Source organism: Ovis aries, chromosome 21 (genome assembly GCF_016772045.2).
Source record: "Ovis aries strain OAR_USU_Benz2616 breed Rambouillet chromosome 21, ARS-UI_Ramb_v3.0, whole genome shotgun sequence".
Classification (NCBI taxonomy): domain Eukaryota; kingdom Metazoa; phylum Chordata; class Mammalia; order Artiodactyla; family Bovidae; genus Ovis; species Ovis aries.
This window is the reverse complement of record NC_056074.1, coordinates 37,382,453-37,407,135: the sequence shown is the minus strand read 5'-3', so window position 1 is coordinate 37,407,135 and position 24,683 is coordinate 37,382,453. Positions and strand designations below refer to the sequence as shown.

At 47.5% G+C, this 24,683-nt stretch overlaps 1 protein-coding gene across 2 annotated transcripts in view; it reads left to right on the top strand.

Annotated features, from left to right (window-relative positions):
* The window catches only part of AHNAK (AHNAK nucleoprotein), a 129,571-nt gene that overhangs the window by 44,156 nt on the left and 60,732 nt on the right, over positions 1–24,683 (top strand). For both annotated transcript variants that reach the window (XM_042237900.1, XM_042237901.1), the window contains exon 5: positions 12,946–13,045. In XM_042237900.1, the coding sequence (XP_042093834.1) occupies positions 12,946–13,045 (100 nt within the window). The remainder of the gene's footprint in view (positions 1–12,945; positions 13,046–24,683) is intronic.

Below are 24,683 nucleotides of genomic sequence, written 5' to 3'. Positions count from 1 at the left end.
GCTTCCTAGCTGTGTGATCTTGGGCACATTACTGCACTCTCTGTGCCTCAGTTCTTTTATCTATAAAACGGCAATGATATGTTATCTCTCTCGTAGCTTTCTTGTGAGGATGATGCGAGTTGACACATATAATGTGCTTGGCATATAGTAAATACTGGAAGTGTCAGCCGTTTCTACGGAATACCTACTTTGTGTTAGGCATTGTATATGTACTGTACATGCTCTATCTCTTTTGATTTCTACAACATCCCTCTAAGGTGGATATTGCTTTCCTCATAACAAAACTGAGGCTCAGAGAGGTTAAGCAATTATTTTCAGGGTCACACAGCTAGTAAGCGGCAGAAACTGGAGAACTCGGGGCAGCTTGGCTGGTTTCTGGTCCAGCCCAGAAAAGGCTCTTATTCATCTAGGGAGTAAGAGGAGGCTCCAGGCTTCAAAAAAAAGTGAACTCTTGGTGTGGGTTCAGCCTCCTCAGCAGCTGCCAATCCCTCCCACCCATTATTACCCTAGGTCTTTTCCCCTTTGGAGTATTCAGAGTATTCACTCTTCTGGATGATAATAAACAAGGGAGGGTCCATAATCAAAGTGTTTGCATTGTAACTGGCCCCACCCACTGTCCCTGACCGCAGTCCAGGCAGCCTGGAGGCCCCTTCCACCACCCTCTCCAGTGGAAGGGTTGCCCCCAGCCGTGGGAATGCAGGCCAGAGATGTTGGATACATCTCTGGGGGAGGGCCTGAGAGCATGAGGGGACTCCAGAGAGTAGTTTTGGGCAGGACATGGGTGTGTGTGCTCAGCTGTGTCCAATTCTTTGGGACCTGGCGGACTGTAGCCCACCAGGCTCCTTTGTCCATGGGATTTTCCAGGCAAGAATACTGGAGTGGGTTGCCATTTCCCACTCCAGAGGATCTTCCCAACCCTGCATTGGCCGGCAGATTCTTTACCACTGGACCACCTGGACAGTGGCTCCCAAAGTGGACAGTCTTCCTTATTCCTCCTGCCAGCTTCCTGGGCTCCAAGGCTGAAGCCTCTCAGCCCAGCCTGAGAACTCGCTAATGGTCATCTGTCATGGGAGTGAGCCAAGGACTTGCTCAGTCCCACCCACCCACCACCGGCGCCCCACCCAAAGGGAATGGGAAGGAACTGGAGCCTCCTTGAGGTTGGACCACTGGCTCTTTACTGTGGAGACTATGGGGGTCCGAGGGAAGAAGGAAGCAAAAAGCAATCGATAAGGAAAATAGAAGTGCGAGCCCGGGAGAGGACAGAGGTGGATAGGGCGGCGTGGCCGGCGGTGGGGGCCGGGAGGGAGAAGCCAGTAGGGGTGGAGCGAATCCCCAGGAAGAGGGGAGCGGAAAATGGGGAGGTTTGGAATGAGCAGCTGGGAACGTGACAGGGCGTGGTGACGGAAGGAAAGAAGAGAGGCTTTACAGGGAGCAGGGACTGTGCCAAAGGGCTTTGAGGGGATTTTAGCCCTGCTCCCCATGTCTCTTAAGTCCCTCGTAGCGCCTCAAATGAATTTACGACCTAAATAAAACACCACCCTGGCAATGTCAGGTTCTTCCACTCCAAGCAGAAACTAGATGACACCCCTAAGCTCCCCATAATGTAATCACGAGACCGCTAGCGTCCAAGGAGTGAGAGAACCACGCCGAGACCCGCGGTCCGGGAGAAATGAGAGGGAGCGAGGGAGTGAGGCACCCGAGAGGAGGGCGGAGGGCAGTTTCTAGGGAGCCTCTGACGCCACGCCCCCTTCAGCGGAGCAGCCAATCGCCAGGCTTCATCCTGTCCCCGTGACTCGTTGCCAGGCAGATTTTTAGCCACCTCTGGGCTGCTGTGAGCCCCCAACGTAGCTTTGGATGAGGAGGGTCGGGCGCGGAGCATCGCGGGCAGAGAAGAGGTGGGGAAGAAAGCAGGGGGTGGGGAGGCTTCGGAAAGTTGCTGGAGGCCAGGTTAACACTTCCCAGGGAGGGCGTGGCCGCAGGGGCTAACCCCCTCTCCCTGGTGGGTCCCTAAGCTCGAAGCCTTGCGGGGACACGGGCTTTTCCCGCAGTCAATCGACAGCGTTGTGCTCTGAGAAACTCCTGAGCTGCGGAGAGCCAGGGCCCTGTATGTTAATACTTCGAAATATTTACATGTAAAAAGAGGACTTTGGGGCCCTGAGGGTGGGTCCGTCTTGGTGGTTATTTCAGGCCTTTGGGCAGGTCAGCTCTGAGTATTTTGGGAGAAGAGAGCCTCTTAGCAAAGCCTCACAAACAACGTGAGTAGGTGCCCGCGTGCCCGCCTTACTTTCTCCCCCAGGGGCCTGACTTGGCTTCTCGCCTGTAACCTGGAGTTTGACCCCCGCCTGCTGCCTTTTTTGTTTTGTTTGACCACACTCCCTGGCTTGTGGGGCCCTGACCAGTGGAAGCTCAGAATCTTAAACACTGGTTGTTGTTACTCAGTCGCTCAGTCCTGTCCGACGCTATGGACTGCAGCATGCCAGGCTTTCCTGTCCTTCACTGTCTCCTGGAGATTGCTCAGACTCATGTTGGTTGAGTCGGTGATGCCATCCAACTTATCTTATCCTCTGTCCCCCTCTTCTTCTTCTGCCCTTAATCTTTCCCAGCATCAGGGTCTTTTCCAGTGAGTCAGCTCTTCACATCAAGTGGCCAAAGTATTGGAGCTTCAGCTTCAGCATCAGTCCTTTCAATGAATAATTCAAGGTTGATTTCCTTTAGGATTGACTGGTTTGATCTTGCAGTCCAAGGGACTCTCAAGAGTCATCTCCAGCACCACAGTTCGAAGGCATCAATTCTTCATTGCTCAGCCTTCTTTATGGTCCAACTCTCACATCCTTACGTGACTCCTGGAAAAACCATAGCTTTTATTATATGGACCTGTGTCGGCAAATTGATGTCTCTGCTTTTTAATATGCTTCCTAGGTTTGTCATAGTTTTTCTTCCAGGGAGAAAGCGTCTTTTAATTTTATGGTTGCATTCACTGTGTAACCACTGGACCACCAAGGATTCCCATCCCCTGCTTGTCTTAAGGTGCCCCACTCCAACCCAGGTGAGGGAGAAGGCTTTTGACTACCTCTGGCTTTCCAGCCAGTGCCCAGTGGGTTTTATCTGGGGGTGTGGTCTCCTCCAGGGCACAGGGCTGGATCCTGGCCTCCAATCTCTGGCTTAGTGGGCAGGCAGTGGGGAGGGCTGGAATGTGAGCAGGGAGGAGAGGATAATGCCAGGGACCTTTTCTACTTGTAAGAGTGTAAGTTCGCTTACAACTTGAATTTCAAGTGGGCCCTTCAGGCAGATTAGGGAGGTCAAGTGAGAGTGTGGAGGCAGCCGGTGTGGATTGTCTAAATTCCTAGAAAATAAATTCTAGGAATTTAACTGCAGGAGGGAGGCGTGCCAGGTGAGTACTGCCAGTGCCATGTATGGCTGGGGTTAGAGTTGGTGGTCCAGGAGGACTGGAGGGGAGGAGGTAGCTTTTTGCTTCCCTTCCTCTATTCTAACACTCTGTATTCCAAAAGTTACTTGTTTTCTTGAATAGTATCTAAGAGACAAATGAATGCTTTTAGCTAAGGGCTTTAAAAATTTATTGCTTTAAAAAAAAAAAAAAAACAAAAGAACTAAGCTGCAGTCCTCTTATGGAGGAGAACCAGTCCCTCTAAAATACTGTTTTTGGGAACTGCCCTTTGTTTGAAGTAATTATTGTCCCTAAAAATGGGAAATTACACATACTGTTTATCAAAAGGAAATAAACATCTTGGACTAATAGGGTTCTCGCCACTGGATGGTGATTCCAAACCTTGCCAGTAACCCAGGGAAATAGTCCTCACTGCACGTTGGGCTCACACACACTTTTGGTGTTTTGCATTTTTTAAAGGGGAAACTGTTGGATTCTGTGTGTCCCTCGAAGGCTGCTTGCCCTGTTCTTGTTATGTGATCACGGAGAACCTTTGATAGGGCTTTTTTGGAGGCCAAAATAAGTTCAGGAAAAAACACAGGGAGTGGGGCGTGTCTCCCATTCGCTTTGCTCTGACTTGGATTGGCCCCTTAGTTGTTTTGTGTTCACGGGTGTTTGGTGAGGGATGCTTTATTGAGACAGCATGTGGGTTCACACAGGGAAGAAAAGGTCGTGGAGGGGGCTCCGGGTGTGGCTCAGCCTTTCCTGCTCCACCCAAGGCCCAGGGGAGTGCTCCAGTGCTCCCCGACTTTTGACTCTGGTCATTGTCTGCCGAGGCAGCCTCTGGCCAGTCTCTCCAGCCACACCCAGCTCTTTCATCCCCTGCTCGCTCTAACCTCTTGGCTTTCAACAGACTTCTCTTCCTCAATGCTTCGAGTTTCAGCTTAGGGAATTTCCTTCTAGAAGTCTTCTTCCCGGAACACACAAAGGCCCCTCCACCCCACATCCTCTTATGGTCTGTGTGCCCATGTTGCTCTGTGCTTTCCTGTCCTCAGCACAATTTGTATTAGATCATCAGTAACTGGCCACCTCCTGCATCGGACAGTCAGCTCCTCGAGGGAGGAAGGCAGTTGGCTTGTTCACCATCATATCGCCAGCACAATGCCAGGCACGTGGTATGTGACTTGTGGCAGAAACACCACTAGCCCTATCACTCTCTTATCACTTAATACACTTCCTCTTATCAACATGGGCTCCTATTCTCCTTCTGTCCATTACTGGTACTTCCTTGATCTCCAAGGCATTCGCTTAGACTTTGGGTGAAAACCAACCAACCAAAAACAAACAAAACAAAATCCAAAAGCAAACAAAAGAAGCAAACACCAGAACTGATTCCCTAATAGGTTATTACACAAGTTGTACAAATCAGCTGCTCTCCTGGAGCTACTGATGAGCCTGACTTAACTTCAATAAAAGAGGGAAAGTCAGCAGATTTCAAAATCCACACTTTTCCAGTGTGCAGGACAGCCTTCTTAGGGGTGGAAAAGGAGATAGAGCAAAAGCTTGGAGATTCAACCTTGTAATAAACTATAATGTAAAAGAATCTGAAATATATATATATAGACATATACATATATATATAACTAAATCATTTAGCTATACATGTGGAACTAACATGTTATAAATCAACTATACTTCAGTTAAATTTTTTTTAAAAAATTAGAGACTGGAAAGGTGAAGAGCTGATCTAACCTGTGGGGTGGCACCCTCAGAGGGATGCTGAGTGGGGAAGAGATCTGTGGGGGTTTCATAGAAGACAAAGGTGAGTCAGGGGTGGGTTGGTGATGGCCCCCACCAGAATTATAGCAGAGATTTAAAAAATATTTATTTAACTGTTGGCTGCACAGGGCCTTCATTGCTGCACTTGGGCTTTCTCCAGTTGCAGTGAGTGGAGGCTACTCTTCATTGTGGTGCATGGGCTTCTCATTGCTGTGGCTTCTCTTGTGGAATCCAGGTTGTAAAGCGCCCAGCCTTCAGAAGTTGCAACACGCTGGCTCAGTAGTTGTGGCACACGGGCTTAGTTGCTCTGAGGCAGGTGGAATCCTCCCAGACCAGGGATCAAACCCATGTCCCCTGCATTGGCAGGCAGATTCTTGTCCACTGCGTCACCAGGGAAGTCCAGAGATTTTTTCTTTTTGGCTGCACCGCACGGCATGTGGGATCTTAGTTCTCTGACCGGGGATTGAACCCGTGTCCCCTGCAGTGGAAGCAATGGAAGCTCAGAGTCTTAACCACTGGACTGTCAGGGAAGTTCCCACAACAGATACTTAATGGCCAAGAATTGCAGTTGAGGAAGGGGGTGGGGAAGAAAGCTGGGGTAATGAGTAGGAGAGGACTCCCCAAATCTGATCAGTTTGTTCCAGTTCCTGTGACTGGTATCTGAAATGTCACTTAAGACTGGGAAGTATGACTTTTGACTGTTCTGTTCCCAATTGATTACTTTGTTTTTATTAATTAAATACATCTTTTGGATGAGATTCTGATGCCCCGACCAATTTGTTTTATTAAGGGAGTAATACAAAGAAAGCAATGGCACCCCACTCCAGTACTCTTGCCTGGAAAATCCCATGGACAGAGGAGCCTGGTAGGCTGCAGTCCATGGGGTCTCGAAGAGTCAGACACAACTGAGAGACTTCACTTGCACTTTTCACTTTCATGCATTGGAGAAGGAAATGGCAACCCACTCCAGTGTTCTTGCCTGGAGAATCCCAGGGATGGGGGAGCCTGGTGGGCTGCCGTCTATGGGGTTGCACAGAGTCGGACACCACTGAAGCGATTTAGCAGTAGCAGCAGCACAAAGAAAACACCTTCTTTTTTCTCCCTCATCCCTTCCTTCCTAGTGAGATCTGTGACCAGAAACCCCAGCAGGATGTGCAGAGTTGCGTTTGCCCTCTGAAGCAAGTTGTGTTTGTTGTGGGGCCGACCCTCTCTCCGTGGCAGCTCACTGCCACCCTCTACCCAGCTCCCACTCCTTTTTGAGCTGGACAGACACAGGGACAGTGGCTCCGATGCCAGTGCAGACTGTTGCAGACTGAGAGAAAGCCCTCGTGTATTTTGCTAGGAGGCACTTGGCCGTGAAGTAGTGACATGTGATCAGGGGCGCATGTTTGGTGACAGCCACCCCTTTGGGGTGTTTGTTTCTAAGACTTCTTTGAAGACAGTGAGACTGGTGTTTGGCAAATGTGTTTTTCTTTCTCAGGTTTAGGAAAAGTCCTTCTAGAAGTAGATCTGAGAAAGAAGATTTAGAGGCCTCGAGATCAGATATTTCCTGGGGAAGTGGTAGGGAATTGTGTTTTAAAACAGTGTTGTGTGTTTGAGTAATGTCCGCCTCCAATTGCTAAGAGAGAGACACTGTTGTCAGCCCCATGCAGATCTGTGCAAATGGCAGTTGACCCAGGTGGCCTGTGCTGGTTCCTTGTCCACAGGGCAGAGTCGTGAGCTGGGAAGGACTTCTCAGCTGACGGTGGGAAGAAAAGATTATTACTTTAAAAATTAAAAAAGAAATTTATTCAAATTTAGTTGATTAAGAATGTTGTGTTAATTTCTGCGGTATAGCAAAATGATTCTGATACATTCTTTCTCATAATGGTTTATCATAGGATATTGAGTATAGTGCCCTGTGCTATACAGTAGGACTTTGTTGTTTATCCATTCTCTACTGAAAGGATTATTTGCAATGTGAAGTGGTGGGTCAGGAAATTCCCGGTTTATTCTCTGAGTTCAAAGTGGAAAAGAAATGAAGTGGAGGTGGTTGTTAACTTGAGATCCAGTTTGGTCAATTGGGCATGGCAGTTTTAAACCCATGAGGAGCTTCAGAACTCTGCAAAGCTGCTCAACCCGCCCTGTGCGTCTCCCTGTCCGGCTCTCTGCGGGACAGCACGTAGGTTTGGGAAGAACAGGTTCAGACCTGTCCCTGATCGTTAGCAGAGCCAGTCTTCACTAGCACACGTGACTCTCCAGGCCAATCACATGTCCTCCCTCTCCCAGGACCCGTGTGAATTCGTATCTCAGGAAGCTGACTGGGCCGGGTTCAGGTGGGGCAACCTGGGGCCTCTGGGGGATGATTTGAAGGCCTCAGGAGAGGCTGCCAGAACCTGAAATCTCTCCCTTGCTGGCTCATCAAGGATGTCTGCCATTTCACTATTACTGAGTCATTCCTTTGTTTGTATCGTGGGGCCCTCTCCTTGCCATCCTTCTGTGAATATGGGTTGGTCTGGGATATAGGATTCCCTTAACTTTCCCCTTTCCCCATAACTTTCCTTAACTCTTTCCCCTTAAACTGTATATTTAATCTCTTGCATAGGCTTCCTGGGTAGCTCAGCTGATAAAGAATTTGCCTGAAATGCAGGAGACCTGGGTTTGATCCCTGGGTTGGGAAGATCCCCTGGAGGAAGGCATGGCATCCCACTCCAGTATTCTTGCCTGGAGAGTCCCCATGGACAGAGGAGCCTGGCGGGCTGCAGTCTGCGGGGTTGCAAAGGGTCAGACACCACTGGGCTACCAAGCACAGCACAATCTCTTGCGTAAACCGCAAATTCAGTTCCGTTTTTACTTTTTCCAGCTTTATTGAGGTGTGATAGGTATATAATATTGTGTTAGTTTTAGGTGTACGAAAGAATGATTTGATCTATGTATATACTGCAAAATGATGACTCCGTTAAGCTTAATCTCAGTTCTGCTTTTTCATGTTGGGTCTCTGTGGAGTCACTTCACCTACCCTGTTCCCTATACCGTTCAGCTTAGACAGGAAACAAAGGGAAGCCAGGTGGCCTGGGGTGGGGACAGAGGAGTGGAGGGAGGGGAAGTGAGGATGCTGGGGACCGGCAGGTTCTCTCATGCCTCCTGCACAGTTGGGGCGGCTGGGTCTTGCTCTGGCCTTGCTCTGGTCTTGCTCTGGTCATCTGTATGACACACAAAGGGAGAGATGGTCTCCCTGCTTTTGGCCGAGGTAGAGCATAGGCAGCTCCTCTGCGAGCTCGCCTCTCTAATCTCATTTCCTTTCACTCACTGTCCTCTTCCTGTCTGTCTCTTGTCCCCCTTCCTGCTGGCTCTCAGCCATCATCATTCTTAAGTGGCCCTGTGCAGCAGGAAGGGAACTCTCCTTGGTGGCCGTAAGCACCCAGGAATTCCTAAGTCAGACCAGGCTTGGCTGTCCCCTTTCTTCCCTCTGTAGTTTGCTCTTAATCCCTCCATGAGGCCTGGGTAGTGGCATTGCAGCTGACCAACTGCAGACACCTTTTCCTCTTTCCCTGGCCTCAAAGAGCTGACCCTGACTTGGGCATATTTTATCAACCCCTGCCTCTCTACCAGAGACCCCTCTGCCGTCGACAAAGGAACTGATACCATAAGCTCCTCTATAATGTAAACTTCATGAAGGCTTATATATATATAACTAATACATATGTTAGCCACTGCACTGAGTCTTTGTTGCAGCGCATGGACTTCTCTTGTGATGGTCACGGGTTTAGTTACCCAGTGGCATGTGGGATCTTAGTTCCCTGACTAGGGATTGAACCTATGTCCCCTGCATTGCAAGGGGACCATTAGACCACCAGGAAAGTCCCCTGAAGTCAGATATTTTGAAGATTCCTCAGAGTCTAGAACAGTGCCTAGCCCTGTAGCAGGGTACTCAATAAATATCTGTTGAATGACCCTCCTCTTGTTGGAATAATCACCCTCCCGATGCTGATGGACACTTGGGTGGGCAGGTAGACATTTTCAGAGCTAATATTTCCAAAGACTTAATTTTTAATTATGCTGTGTAGCAATTAATTTTTGTAAAAATCTTAAACAAGGTACGTTCTCCTTGTCTCAAACCCATTTGCACAGTCCTCTGTAGTGCTGACCACTGTCATCACCTTGGCGTGGCCCCCTTGCAGACATTACTTGAAGTTTTTTGACATATCTGTTCAATAATCCAGATGTTTACAATTTGGTGGGTTAAAAGAAATCATAAATAAGACTATACCATATTGTCTTGCAATATGTTTTTTTTTTCTGCCTTAACGAGATGTTGTGGAGATGTTCTGTGTAGGTAGAGACAGATCGGTGTCATTCTCCTTCACTGCTGTGAATTATTGCATGGCCCAAATGAAGTACTGTATATTGTATGGTATTTCCCATGTCTACAAACAGCCTGGCACGTGCCATTTTGAGCACACGTAGAAGGATTTTACTTGACTACCTAGCTGTGAAATTGCTGAGCAAAGGAGCACGTGCATGTCGCATTTTAACAGCTGCTCCCAATCACCCTCCCCAAAGACTTGTATTCTTGCACATTCTGGGTATGAAAGCCCATGCTTTCTCTATATCCTTATTGATTTTTATTGAGCTCTGTTATTTTTCACCAATCTGTTGGTCAAAAAAAACATGATCTCAATGTTAGAATAAAAATTTCAGTTCGGTCTTCTTGGCCAGGAAATTGTGAGTGATTCACATTAGTAACATAATCACATGTATAGTAATAGCACCATTTAACCGCTATGTGCTTGGTTACTATTTTACACTGAGTGAGTAAGGAGGTCTCTACTCTTTTGCTTGGGAATATAGTTATATATCAGTTTTCTCCACACAGTTCTCTACAGTCTTATCCATGTTAAAAAACCAGCATCTGGGGTCTTGGAGGCCCCCTGTGGAATGGCTCCCCTCCCCCGTACCACGTATCCTCTCTTCTCTGGAGTGGCTCCAGCGAGTTCTTTGGTCACAGCCTGCCCTTCCTCCACGTCCTTTCCTGCCACACAGTGGTCATGTCCTGGAATGACGAGGCTGATTGTCCGGTCTGACACAGCAGTGCATTCTCAGCCTGGCCTCTAGAAGTTTCTCCTTTGATCAGTGCCGGACACGTCAGCAGAAGTCTTTAGCTTGTCCCTTGCTTGGCCTATCTTCTGGTACATCAGAAGCTGTATCACTGGCTGGACCTTGTCTTAGTTTTTCCCAAGCTCACCGGTCACCTAGTCCAATGTTTTCCACAGAGGATTCCCTTTTATTTATTTATTATTAAAAAAATTTTTTTGGCCATGCCAGGAAACATACAGGGTCTTAGTTCCCTGACCAGGGATTGAACCCAGTGTCCCCAGCAGTGGAAGTGTGGAGTCTTAACCAAAGGACCACCAGGGAGGTCCCAAGGAGTTCCTTTTAAAAAGAAAAACTTTAAGAGCATTTACAATCTTACATCATTTAATTTCATGATTCTTCCCTGTGCCCACCTCAACATCTTGGGTTCTTTCTTCCATTTCCCTCATCACCTGTATTCAGGAAAATGCTGAAATGGTGGCTGTGAAAGGATTTTTCTCCCTGAAAGTTTTCTCTGGGCTTGGTTCTCTATTACTAACATGGTATAGCTTAAAATCATTTAGTGCCTTAATGTTTATCTTTGGGGATTGAATTGGACTCACTACGTAGTACGGCTGAATTTAGGTTTCTGTCCAAGGTTTACAGTTGTTAGAGAGAACACAGGATTTTAAGGCAGTGTGGCTTGTTTTGATGGTTTCAGATTAATTTCCTATTTGTATCAGAAATTCATTGCCGGATGATTTATTTCCTTTCCTAAAGTCAGCTGAAAACAAATTTGTCTTTTACCCCTTTATCCAGTCCAACCGCTACAGAATCTTTTTTTTTTAATTTAATTTAATTAATTTATTTTTTTTAGAATCTTTTTTTGATGGTTTATTAATGGTAGTATTATTCTGTTATTTCTAAAGCACTCAAGTTTTGGCTACAAGTTTGCCAACAGGACACAGCAATATAATCTATGTAATTAGCTTAGGACCATACTTTCTTCAGGATAACTTCTTCTTTTGGAGATACTGGTAACTTTGCCTTGGACTTTTTTTTTTTTTTCTCCTTTCATATTTTCTAATATATGCTGCAAAATGTGAGTGGATGGTTTGATGGTTTTGAGTGTGGGTTCCTGAACCACATGGCCTGGTTTCAAATCCCAGCTCTATGACTTCCCAGCTGTGTGATCATGGGCAACTTACTTAAAGGTCTCTGTCTCAGTTTTCATGCCACTGGCTGTTAAAGAAGTGCAAGTACAGTGAGTCCCTTACTAGGGACCTTCAAGCTGTGAACTTTCAAAGATGCCCGTGTGCTTGCCGCCTCCTATTGTTGACGATCCTTCAGCTCTACCACCTCCCACGTCCCCTCCCTCCTCCAGTCAGTAACTCTTCTTGCCTGTTCACTCGATGCCAGCCCCTGTATGCTAGCTGTTATACTGCAGTACTGTACTTTTCAAGGTACTTTACTGTAAGATTAAAACGCTTATTTTTGTGTTTTTTAAAAATATATTATTTGTGTGAAAAGTATTATAAACCTATTACAGTCCGGTACTATATAGCCAGTTGTGTTAGCCAGGTACCTAGGCTAACTTTGTTGGACTTGTGAGTGTGCTCTTGGAAAGGAACTCGTTTGTATGTAGGGGACTCACTGTGTCATTTAACTGAAAGAGCGAACACATGAAAAAAACAGCCCATGGAAGCTATTGATGTTAACTGTGTTCTCCACACATTGGTTTCCATGTTGCTGCCGGACAGGATTCTGACACTGCCCAGGGAATCCTGCACTCATATAGGCTTTCTGTCCTGATGGGACCCCTACTTCGAGATGCTGGGTCCCCTGCATTGGAGATCTACCACGTAGATTTTAGGGACTCTTTTCATGGAATCCAATCCGCTGGTTAGCCCTCCTGCCCCACGGTGCCCAGTTCAGCGTGGTGCAGGAAAAGATGCGCATTGGACAGTAACTCACACCTTCCTTTCTATGCATTCTCCACTTGACAGCATCTTGCTCCTCAGTGTTGAATTGCACCTCATCTCTGTTCTTTTGCCACTGCCAAATCCTTGAGGACAGAGACTGGGTCGGCTGCACTGAGGCGCCTGACATGGCATTGTCCGTCTCCGTTATTTGAGGGTCACTGGACTTTAGCAAAAGGATGTCTTTCAGCTGATGCCAGCTCCCTTCTTAAGATCCTGTTATCGCTTCTACAGACAGAGCTTCCAAGCAAGGGGTGGGCTAGACAGGGATGCGGTGGGGTATAAAGGTGGGCCCCTGGTTTTATTTATGCACTATTATTTTTTAAAATTTATTATTTATTTACTTTATTATTGTTTTTATTTTTGACTGCGCTGGGTCTTCGCTGCTGCGTGTGGGCTCTCTCCAGCTGTGGTGAGTGGGGACTGCTCTGCGTTGCGGTGTGCGGGCTTCTCATTGCGGTGGTTTCTCTTGTTTCGAAGCACAGGTTCAAGGGCGTGTGGGCTTCAGCAGGTATGGTACGTGGGCACAGGAGTTGTGGTGCCTGGGCTTATCTGCCCCATGGCATGTGAGATCTTCCCGGGCCGGGGGTCCAACCTGAGTCCCCTGCATTGGCAGGTGGGTTCTCAGCCGCTGGACCACCAGGGAAGACCTGTTTTTGTTTTTTAAAAAATATAGTATGCATTTGAGAAACATTAAGTGGTTGGATGATTTGATGTGCGACTGGTAACAACCCTTGTCCTTGTTGTTAGAACCCACCACAGCCATCAGTCCTGGAACACAAAGAGCAGAATAAACCCGAGGAAGCCACCAGCCAAGCCCAGGCAGAGTCAGTCTCCACCCCAAACACAGGTGAGAGAAGGTCACGGGGACTGAAAGAACGATGACTTGAATTGTAATAGTGACGTCTCCATCCAGACATGAAGCTCACGGGAGCCTCCACAGGTGACCAAGCCTTCCTGGACCAGAAGTCACTCAGCAGAGAGCTGGTTCAGAACACCGGGGACCCCGTCCCTCCCTCTCCAGGACCTAGAAATTCCACAGGCATCTAAGGGTTTCTTGATACTTAAGTCCTCTCTCACCTTTCAGCTGTTTGAAAAGTCAATGGAAAATGTACTCACTCTGGAGAAATAATTGACTCCTTCCACAGGAGTCTCAGGGTTTCTTGATACTTAGAGCTGTTAACACTCATGGCATATATAGAATGTTATATACACGGTTATAGGACAGTATCTGGGTGTCCCTGGTGGCTCACACGGTAAAGAATCCACCTGCAATGTGGGAGACCCAGGTTCGATCCTTGGGATGGAAAGATACCCTGGAGAAGGAAATGGCAACCCACTCCAGAGAATGGGAGAATTCCGTGGACAGAGTAGCCCGGTGGGTTACAGTCCATGGGGTTGCGGAGTTGGCACGACTGGGTGACTAACACACACAGGACAGTATCTGTTGAACTTGGAGTTCAGAGAGGGGCAGACACCCAAAACTTAGAACTTCAGGGTTAGTATCTACTGGTGGAGATCCACTGGAGTCTAGGAAAAAGGCTTTTGGATCCTGTGAAGGAAATGCTTTCTCCAGAGGGGAGACGCCTACATGAAGGGTGAGATGAGAGGAAGCAGTAACCGTGGGAAGAGGAAATCCTGCTTGCAGGGGGCTTAATTTGGGTCACAGTCAGATCTTGGGCTTACTGTATTTGAAGTGGTTGCAAACACTTGAAAAATCAGGAGATTTCCAGAAAATCAGGAATGCATTCGAAAGGAACAGCCTAGCTTCTCTTGAAATGTTTGCATCTCACGTTTCACCACCAGCTGGAGCAGAGTCACAGCCTATCCCTGGGAAACGGGTTTCCTGTCCCTTTGTCCCATGGACACCCACCCCCACCTCCTCCCTCCCCGAATTAGCCTTGCTTCCTGAGGCTAATCCTTCCAGGGGTTTCGTGCTTCTCCTTCCCTCACCTCTTTCAGTCACCCCTACTCTCCCTGGCACCCCACCTCTATCCTGGCATCTCCCAGTAAATACGCACACTCCCCTCCCCGCTTGAAGAAACCCTCCTTCAGCCCCTCCCCCTTCTTACCGTGGTATTGTCCCTGTAGCACCAACCTGTTTGAAAAGGTCACCTGCTCTTCCCATCACCTCTGTCTCCCGTGCCACTCACTCCAGCGCTCCGCCCCCGCCATGGGGCTTCCTCTGTCTCCACCCAGAGCTGTTCTCTCTCATCCTTCATTCTGCCCAGGGTGGTCTCAGGGCGCTTGGCACTGTGCTTTCTCCCTGCTGGAAGCCCCCTCCTGCCTTGGCTTCGGGATTTCTGTCTCTTTTCTGTGGGCTCTTAGGGCTTCCCTGGTGGCTCAGTGGTAAAGAATCTTCCTGCAATGCAGGAGATGTGGGTTTCATCCCTGGGTCGGGAAGATTCCCTGGAGGAGGAAACGGCAACCCAATCCAATGTTCTTGCTTGGGAAATCTCACGGACAGAGGAGCCCAGCAGGCTACAGTCCACAGGGTCGCAAAGAGGTGGACATGACTTAAACAACAAAGTTCCCTGGCTAGGGATCAAACCCGGGTCCCAGCAGTGAAAGTCCTGAGTCTTAACCACTGGATGGCCAGGGAATTCTCTATGATTTTGCTTCTGTCTGCATGGCTAGGACCACTTCGTCCTCCTTTCCCAGGCCCCTTATGGCCTCCTCTTTTCCCATAACCTCACAAATGGCAGAATTTCTTGAGCACCTATCCTGAGCTCTTCATTCTTCTTGCTGGGGACTCTCTGGGCAACCTCTTGGGGCTGCTGATGCTTAAACCTGCTTTCCAGCACTGGGCCCAGTTCTGCCTCCCCTTGGAAAGAAAACTCAGACCCCCGTTGAGTTTTCTTTGCCTCTGATCAGCTCTGTAACCTTCTGCTTACCGCAACAGTCACCCCTGCCACTCCTTAATATCCCCAACATCTTAAATTTTCATTATTTCTGCAATTGTCTCCTAATTGGTTCGCAGTCTTAAACCTTTCCTTCATGAATGGAGAGGGCTTTAAGTAGAGGCCAGTCTAAAATAAAAATCAGATCATGTTACTCCCCTCCTTAAAATTCTTCAGAGGCTCCTCTTGACTTTCAGGGTGAAATTCATGTCCTTGACTTAGCACCCAAGGCTGCCATTACCTGCTTCCATCTCATCACCCCCCGCTTGTACCTTTCATCCCAGCCATACTCAGGTGCTTGCTGGTATCCAGGTTCATGATGCTGGTCCCTGCTCCTGTCTTCACAATGCCCTCTGTTTATCTGGGCCTTCAAGTCACCACCCCAGACACCCCTGAGCCTCCGGGTCTGGGCTCTGTGCTCCTCCTGTGTGCTCTCCCGTAGTGCCAGGCACCCCTGTTTCAGCTCCAACAGTACTGGGCTTCTGCCAGACTTCACATCCCCTGAGGGCCTAGGAAGGTCCCCAAGACAGCATGCCTGGCACGTCAAATAGAGAGATGATGGCAGGAGCTTCTGGCTGGCTTCCCAGCACTCACGTGGCTGTGTATTCCTCTCTTGTTTTCTTAGGAGCAGCTTCTAGCCTCTCAGTGTTTGCATTTTCAGCACAGTATTTTTTTCTGGTATGATGTACCTTGACATTTATTAAGTGTCTCGAGATTTAAAGATGATGGAGACTTGACCCCTTTCCCTAAAGGATTTGTTATACACTGGGCGCATCCGTCACGTGTATTCATTCAGTGAGTATTTATCAACAGCCAGCACGGAAAGAGGTAGAATTAATGCAGCCAGGCACGGGAATTCATGTAAAGTCTGCAGAGCTTAGAAGAACTTGCTGTGGTTTTTCATCTTCACAAGCTTTGCTTTAAATGACGGGAGAAAGATGACAGTTATCCTTGCCAGGCACTCCGCTATCAGCCAGGTCAGAGGCTTTTCCCTGGTCACAAATGTTTCCTTTGAAACCTGCTTGCATGGCCCTCACTTGCATGGACTTTGAAGTCAGGGTTTTGTGTAAACATGACTTCGTCAGAAACAAACCTTTCCTGCCCCTGCCATTGGCCTCCAGCTTTCTCTGCATCAGCTTCTCAAGAGAATTCTGCTGTGTCCCTTCTTAGTTAAACACACAACAGAGCTTGGGGCTGGCTTTCTCACGGCAACGCTGCTGTCTGCTCTTGCCATAAAGTCTCTTTTTGTAAATAAACAGAAAATCAGTGTGTCTGATCTGAGAGCCATGGCTGGACTTGGAGATAAGGCTGTGGAGTTCACACCAGTGGGGCTTTTGGATGCAGACATCTGGCCCCATGGTATTTTAAATGCTTAAGAGGGTTTTGGAAGATGAACTGCTGGAAAGTGCAATCGATAAATGTCAGCTCCCAAAGTCGCCACGCTGCATGTCACACTGTCTGGCATTGAGAGCTAGATAGCCTAGTGGTTAAGAGCTCTACTCCAGAACTCTTGGGCTGCTTCGGTTTGACTTCTGTTTCCGATACTCTAATCTTCTAATGGGGTGAGTTCTAGTTTCCCCATTTCTGAGATCAGGATCATTTGAGTATTTCCCTTGAGTGGTGGTTGTGAGGATTAAGCCAGTTAGTAGCTGTGCAGGGCTTAGACACAGTAAGTACTCGGTAATGTGAGCTTTTGTATAATTATGCCCTTTTATCAGCTTCTCAGGGGATGTTAACCACTATGACTTTCTCTGGGTCACCAAAGCTGTAATCAGGTCTCCCCACCTCTGGTGGCCCACAGCATCTCTGAGCCCGTTGTCAATCCTCTTTGCTCACTTTGTATCTCTGACCATCTTATTCCAGTCTTTTCTCTCTCTCTCTCTCTCTCTTTTTTTTTTTTTTTTTTTGGTTTGCACCGCAAGGTTCATAGGATCTTAGTTCCCCGACCCAGAAGGGAAACTGGGCCCCTGGCAGCGAGAGCCCTGAGCTCTAACCACTGAACCACCAGGAAATTCCCAGTCATACCTGTTCCACATTGTTCTTTGTGCCTGGAATAGGCTTCTATTGCATCTCTTCCCCTCCCCCAGTGCTGTCCTTCTTCCTCTACTGAAGCCCTCTTGGTGGATTGGGTACAGGAACTATAGGGAAACTCTAGGATTATTTGATTTTTTAAAAAAATTTATTAATCTTTAAAGCCTTCTAGAGCCTTTGCCAGTGGACTAACCTGTGAGATTGCCATCTGTTTCTTTAAAATTATAAAATATGCTTAAGATTTACTGCTGTAACCATCTTTAGGTGTACAGTTCAGGGGCACGAGTACATTCACATCTGTTGCGCAATCATCACTGCTCTCTGTCCCCAGAACATTTCCATCTTCCCAAACAGAAGCTCTGTACCTATTAAACAATAACTTCTCCTTTCTCCTCTCCACTTCCTGGCAACCATGATTCTGTTTTCTGTCTCTATGGATTTAACTACGTTAGGTTCCTCGTAGCAATGGAATCATGCAACATTTGTCCTTTGGCGGCTGGCTTACTCCACTTAGCATAATATCTTTAAGGTCTATCCGTGTTGTAGGACGGGTCAGGATTTCCTTTCTTCTAAAGGCTGAATTGTATGTAAAGTCACATTTTATTTATCTGTTCATCTGTTGATGGACATTTGAGTTGTTTCCAATTTTTTTTTTTTTTTTTTTTTGCCACTTCCCACAGCATGTGGGATCTTAGTTCCCTGACCAAGGACAGAACCTGCGCTTGCTGCATTGGAAGTGTGCAGTCCTAACCACTGGACTGCCGGGGAAGCCCCTGTTTCCACTTTTTGGCTGTTGTGAATAGCACTGCCATGAACACTGGTGTACAAGTATTAATATGTATAAGTCCCTGCTTTCAGTTCTTTTGGGTGTTATGCTCAATGGTAAAATTGCAGGGTCATAATTGTCCATCTTTTATTCACGGTTGACTTTATAAATCAAGATAAGAGCTTGAACACCTGCTGGAAGAATTCTCTTGACCTCCCTTCTCCCCCACCCCAACCCTGCCCCAGGCCCTCTCATGGACTTTATCTCCATCAGGGTCAACTCTACACTCAGGTTCTTCCAGCTAAAGCTCTGGTGTCATCCTGGACTTCTCGAATTCTTTTACATGTTTAGACAACGAGCAGTTCCCATTCGGTCCATCTTCTGTATCCAGAATTGAGTTGCTTCTCTCCATCCCACCTTTGCTGCCTGGATCCAGGCCCCACGGCTTCATCTGGATCGGGACAATGGTTTCCTGACTGCTCTCCCTGTTTTGATCTTGGTCCCCCTGTGGTCTCTTTCTGGGCACAACAATTGGTTCAACCTTTTAAAGACATTCTCAGACTTCCCTGGTGGCTCAGTGGTAAGGAATCCACCTGCTAACGCAGGAGATGAGGGTTTGAATCCTGGGTCAGGAAGATCCCCTGGAGAAGGACATGGGAACCCACTCCAGTATTCTTGCCTGGAAAATTCTTCATGGACAGAGGAGCCAGGCAGGCTATGGTGGCAAAAAGACAGATAGGGCTGAGCGACTAACACTTTTAAGATATCAATCAGGTAATGTTATTCCTGTTGACCGTCCAGCATCTCACTGTCCATCTCACTGGAGGCCAAATATAAGTGCTTGCAAAGGTCTGTAGGTCCCCACTGCTCTTCTGACCCTATTTCTCCTTCCCTCCTCAGCTCAAGTCATGAGTGTCCCCTCACTGTTCTGCCTCAGGGCTTTGGAGCTTTTGGAGAACTAGCCTCGAATGTTCTTACCTTAACAAACCCTTCACCCTCCAAGGTCACTTCTGGAGAGCGCCCTGCTCTGAAACTTTAAGGTAACAAGCTCTCACTGTCCTGATTCCAGGCATCACTCATGTCTTTCACCCACTTACTTAGCGCTTTCTGACACAGATCACTCCCCAGTTTGCTCATTTCCTTCCTCCTCACTAGAGTGTGTGTATGTGTATATGTGTGCCCAGTCATGTCCGACTCTTTTGCGACCCCATGAACTGTAGCCTGCCAGGCTCCCCTGTCCATGGGATTCTCCAGGCAGGAATACTGGAGTAGGTTGCCATTTCCTTCTCCAGGGGACCCAGGGATCGAACCCACGACTCCTGCATCAGCAGGCCGATTTTTTACCACTAGCGCCACGTGGGAAGCCCCCTTGTAAGCTTCATGATGTCATGATGTCAGGGACTTTGGTTTCCTGTCGTATTCTCAGTGCCTATTACAGGGCCAGGCACATACTAGATGCTCAGTTTGTATCTGTTCCATGAATGGATGGATGGTGCTGTGAGGTCCCCCCACTCGAATGGCCCACAGGTGTTCCTAGTCTCTGAGAGATATGCAGACACATCAAAGTCCTGCTGCTATCAGGCTCCAGTATCATCCTTGTGGCCCAGTTCAGTTCAGTTCAGTCTCTCAGTTGTGTCCGACTTTTTGTGACCCCATGAATCGCAGCACACCAGGCCTCCCTGTCCATCGCCAACTCCTGGAGTTCACTCAGACTCACGTCCATTGAGTCAGTGATGCCATCCAGCCATCTCATCCTCTGTCATCCCCTTCTCCTCCTGCCCCCAATCCCTCCCAGCATCAGAGTCTTTTCCAAAGAGTCAACTCTTCCCATGAGGTGGCCAAAGTACTGGAGTTTCAGCTGCAGCATCATTCCTTCCAAAGAAATCCCAGGGTTGATCTCCTTCAGAATGGACTGGTTGGATCTCCTTGCAGTCCAAGGGACTCTCAAGAGTCTTCTCCAACACCACAGTTCAAAAGCATCAATTCTTCGGTGCTCAGCCTTCTTCACAGTCCAACTCTCACATCCATACATGACCACAGGAAAAACCATAGTCTTGACTAGATGGACCTTAGTTGGCAAAGTAATGTCTCTGCTTTTGAATATGCTATCTAGGTTGGTCATAACTTTTCTTCCAAGGAGTAAGCATCTTTTAATTTCATGGCTGCAGTCACCATCTGCAGTGGTTTTGGAGCCCGCCAAAATAAAGTCTGACACTGTTTCCACTGTTTCCCCATCTATTTGCCATGAAGTGATGGGACCGGATGCCATGATCTTCATTTTCTGAATGTTGAGCTTTAAGCCAACTTTTTCACTCTCCTCTTTCACTTTCATCAAGAGGCTTTTTAGCTCCTCTTCACTTTCTGCCATAAGGGTGGTGTCATCTGCATATCTGAGGTTATTGATATTTCTCCCGGCAATCTTGATTCCAGCTTGTGCTTCTTCCAGCCCAGCGTTTCTCATGATGTACTCTGCATATAAGTTAAATAAGCAGGGTGACAATATACAGCCTTGACGTACTCCTTTTCCTATTTGGAACCTGTCGGTTGTTCCATGTCCAGTTCTAACTGTTGCTTCCTGACCTGTGGCCCAGGGCAGCTTCAAAAGGAAGCAAACTGGGTGGATCACTTTTTGCAACTCTCTTTAGCCTTAGCAGTTCTTATAAACGCCACTGATTGCTGCAAAGATTTATCCTGTAGCAAACAGCCCTTCAAAAACCTGTATCATATTCAGGTTCCCCAAACTGGACTCCAAGTTACCTTCTCAGGGCCTCAAGGAGTCTTCGTGTTAGTCTCGCTCAGTCCTGTCTGACTCTTTGCCCTCCAGGCTCCTCTGTCCATAGAATTTTCCAGGCAAGGATATTGGAGTGGGTTGTCATTTTCTTCCCTAGGGGATCTTCTTGACCCAGGTCTCGACTTAGGTCTCCTGCATTGCAGGCACATTCTTTACTGTCTGAGCTACTGCCGCCTATACGAATCAGCTATTGTTTTTACAACAACCTAAGCGGGAAAAATGGAAACAAATTCTTGGTCTTTTAACCACTGAATTACAGCTAAGGAATGTCATGTGAGCAGTGCCAAGGTGCCGTGTTTGCATTTGTGTGTGAGGTATGCTTGGTGCCCAGGGACCCCCTGAAGTGATGGTCTTTAACTCTTAGTTGTTTAAATTGGGGTCACTGGTTCATGGGTGTCTTCTTGCAAATTCATGATAATCTCTTCCCCCGTAAGTGTGTCTGATGGAGAAGGCAATGGCACCCCACTCCAGTACTCTTGCCTGGAAAATCCCTTGGATAGAAGAGCCTGATGGGCTGCAGTCCATGGGGTCGCGAAGAGTCGGACACTACTGAGCGACTTCACTTTCACTTTTCACTTTCATGCATTGGAGAAGGAAATGGCAATCCACTCCAGTATTCTTGCCTGGAGAATCCCAGGGACGGGGGAGCCTGGTGGGCTGCCGTCTATGGGGTCACACAGAGTTGGACACAACTGAAACAACTTAGCAGTAGCAAGTGTGTCTGCATGAGATATATTCAGACTGCACAGCTAATAACCATGAGCTACAGGGCAGACTGAAATACAATACAGGAGAGAAATCTTCCAGGTTCCAGGCCACAGTTTCACATGGGTCTGAGTCAGCCTGGGGCAACGAGGTATGAAGCAGAGAAAAGAACATGGTCTTAGAGACAGGAGACTGGAGTTGGAATCAATCTTGGCTTCTGAACTAACCATGGGAACCTGGGTGTGTTGGCCCACCCCTTTCTGGGTTTCATTCTTCCTTGATAAAATGAACCAGAGAATCTCTAAGTTCTCTTCCAATTCGTACTTCTCTTTTGTGAGGTATGTTGGGCAGAAATGCTCATTTGGACACCAGGAAATGTACACTGTTGGCACCAAGCCCTGAGTACTGGCCATGAGGATGATAGTGACATTTCCTGAGGTGTCCATTCAAGGCTCGTCTTCTCTGAGTGGCCTTTGCTAGGACTGTACCTAGAAATCACACCTGCACTTCTATCCTGTTTATCCTAGATGAGTTTTCTTCATATTCGTCTCCTGCACTTTTGAGGAAATCTGATCTTTATTAAAGTTATTTCTTATTACCTATCTTCTACTTCTAAAAGTAAACTCTATAAAGAGGGTTTTTTCTCTCTCTCAAGACTGTGCCCCAGTGCCTTGGAACAGTATCTGTCTCTTAGTGGGTACCTAATCAACATTTTCTGAATGATTTGGGCACCTCCTCTGCTTCGGGTACTGTGCAAAGTGCTTTATATTTTAATCAATAAGTGCATGAAGTATTATTACTAACCTTGTGTACTGGCTGAGAAAATTGAGGCATGACAAAAATCAGATAACTTGCCTGTAAGTATCAGAGCTGAAACTTGAACCCAGGTAAGTGCACACCTTGCTGGATTCATCCTTGGCCTTGGCACCTCTCAGCCAAGAGGGCTCTAGTGCCAAGTGCATCAGGTTGTACCGTGTCTCTGTTTTTTTTTTTCCCCATTCTTTTCTGCAGCTCCGTGTATAGGGATGGAGGAATTAACCTCTCATTTATTGAAGAGACTATCCTTTCCCCATTGTATATTCTTGGCTCCCTTGTTGTAAGCTAATTAACTATAAAAGGATGGTTTTGTTTCTGGGCTCTCTATTCTGTTTCATTGATCTATGTGTCTGTTTTGACTATTACAGCTTTGTAATATAGTTTAAAATTGGGACGTGTGATGCCTCTAGCTTTGTTCTTCTTTCTCAGGATTGCTTTGGCTATTTGGAGACTTTGGGGATATTTTTTTTTTTCTATTTCTGTGAAAAATGCCTTTGGAATTTTGGTAGGGATTGGATTGAATCTGAGGAGTGCTTTGGGGTAATATTGACAGAAATAAAACTCTCAGAGTCATCCTTGACTACCTTTGCCTACTCTGACTGTGCAGAGAACTCACTGTGCAGAATTATAGAACTGAGTGGTTTGTTAGCTCTCCTCTGGTTCCAGCAACCTCTTCGTTTTAAAGCTGAAGAAATAGAGACCTGAAACAGCTGAGTGCCTCTTCACTCCCGTGTTATCTTGATCTATGGACTGACTGATTCATGAGCTTTCAGCAGTCTGGGTGGTAAGCCAGAAGTCCCTTGGCAGTCATGCTGGGAGCCTGCGCAGCGTTGGGGCCTACCCTTCCTGATACTGTCACCATCTGCTGGCCTCTTGGGCCCTGGACCTTTGAGATCTTCCATTACTTGAGGTGCAGTTCAGTTTCCAGGAGTAGATGCTGGCTGAGGGCCCTGCCTCTGGTCAGGCCACTCCGAAGACAGTGCTTCTTGATTCGAAAACCACATCTGTCAAAATCTCATCTTCTTGGTGTTCAGATGCACCGGTAGGATGGGTTTCAGGACCATTCTGTGGGCATTTTTGTGTCTTCTGCTCCTGACGATTTGTCCCCAACTTTTCCTTTCTAGGTCTCTTAGGGGTTAAATGCTACCAGGAAGAAGCAGGGCAGTTTCTCCCCCCTTATGCTGCTAGTTAAGAATGAGGAATATTTTATGTTCATGAATAGGCTATTGCCTATTGGTATTCTGATCATAGATAAAATGTCCTTGTTCCTGTTTGTTACACATGGAATCACAGCAAACAGTACAAGACCGACTCTATTTAAATAGTTGAGTGATGTGGTCTCTACCATACCAGGTGTAGAAATTCAAGGAAAAGAGTATTGGAAAGGATGGGATGATCAGGTAATAATACAAATGAAATAAGAACCAACGCTTATCAAGTGCTTTCTATGTGTCAGGCACAGTAAAAAGCTTTATGTGTCTTAACTCACTTAATCCTCACAATAACCTTGCGAACTCCTTATATCCCTGTTTTGCAGTGGAGGAAACTGAGGCCCAGAAAGATGAAGTAATTTCTTCAAAGTCATTGAGAGCTGGAAGGGCAAAGCCAGGGTTTGAATTCAGACAGCCTGACTCCAGGGTCTTTTCTCTTAAATTTTGCACCTGACGGCCTTGATGAAAGTTTTGCAAAGAAGATCAGACTTGAACTGGACCTTGAAGAAGGAGAGGGCCAATAGTGTGGGAACAAATCTAAGAGATGGAGTGGGCATGGCAGATCCCAACTGGAGAGAAGGGACTGGCCTCGCTTGGCAGAATGCACGTGTTGGGAAATAGTGGGAGATGATGGGACAGTAGGGTAGGGACATATTATAAAAGGTCTTAGCATCAAGGCAGAGTGTTTAGACTTGATCTGGAGGGACCTTGTCTTTGAAGAGTGTTGAAGGGTGACTTGCTAGAAGCAGACGTTTTGGGAGGCTTTTGGGTGGCGGTGGTAGGTCTGGTAGGAGGTGTGCAGGCAGTAATGAGGCGCTGGAGGGTTGAACCTGGAATGCTGGTCTCCGCTGAGCCAGCTCGGGAGGGAAGATGGATGTGGAGTCGGGATGAGGGACAGCCTGGGAGAGCTCTCACCACCTGTGATCCCCATGATACAGCTACCTGCAGGACAAGCCGGGGCTCCGCACCCCAGAGTCTCACACACCCAGCCCGGAGTGGAGGGGCTGCCCCACCACCAATGAGTGCCTGAGCCACCCCTCATCTGCCTGCCCTGCTCCACCCTCAGAGCACAAAAGGGCTTGCTTTCTCTCTGCCTTCCAAGTCCACACACCTTCTTCCTGTGGCCACCCCAACCCAGGACCCAATGGAGAGGAAATTCTGGGAATTCCACGTACAGGGTTGGCCAAAAAGTCCATTCAGGTTTTCCATTACATCTCACAGAAGCACGCAAACAAACTTTTTGGCCAACCCAATACATAGAGGATTTC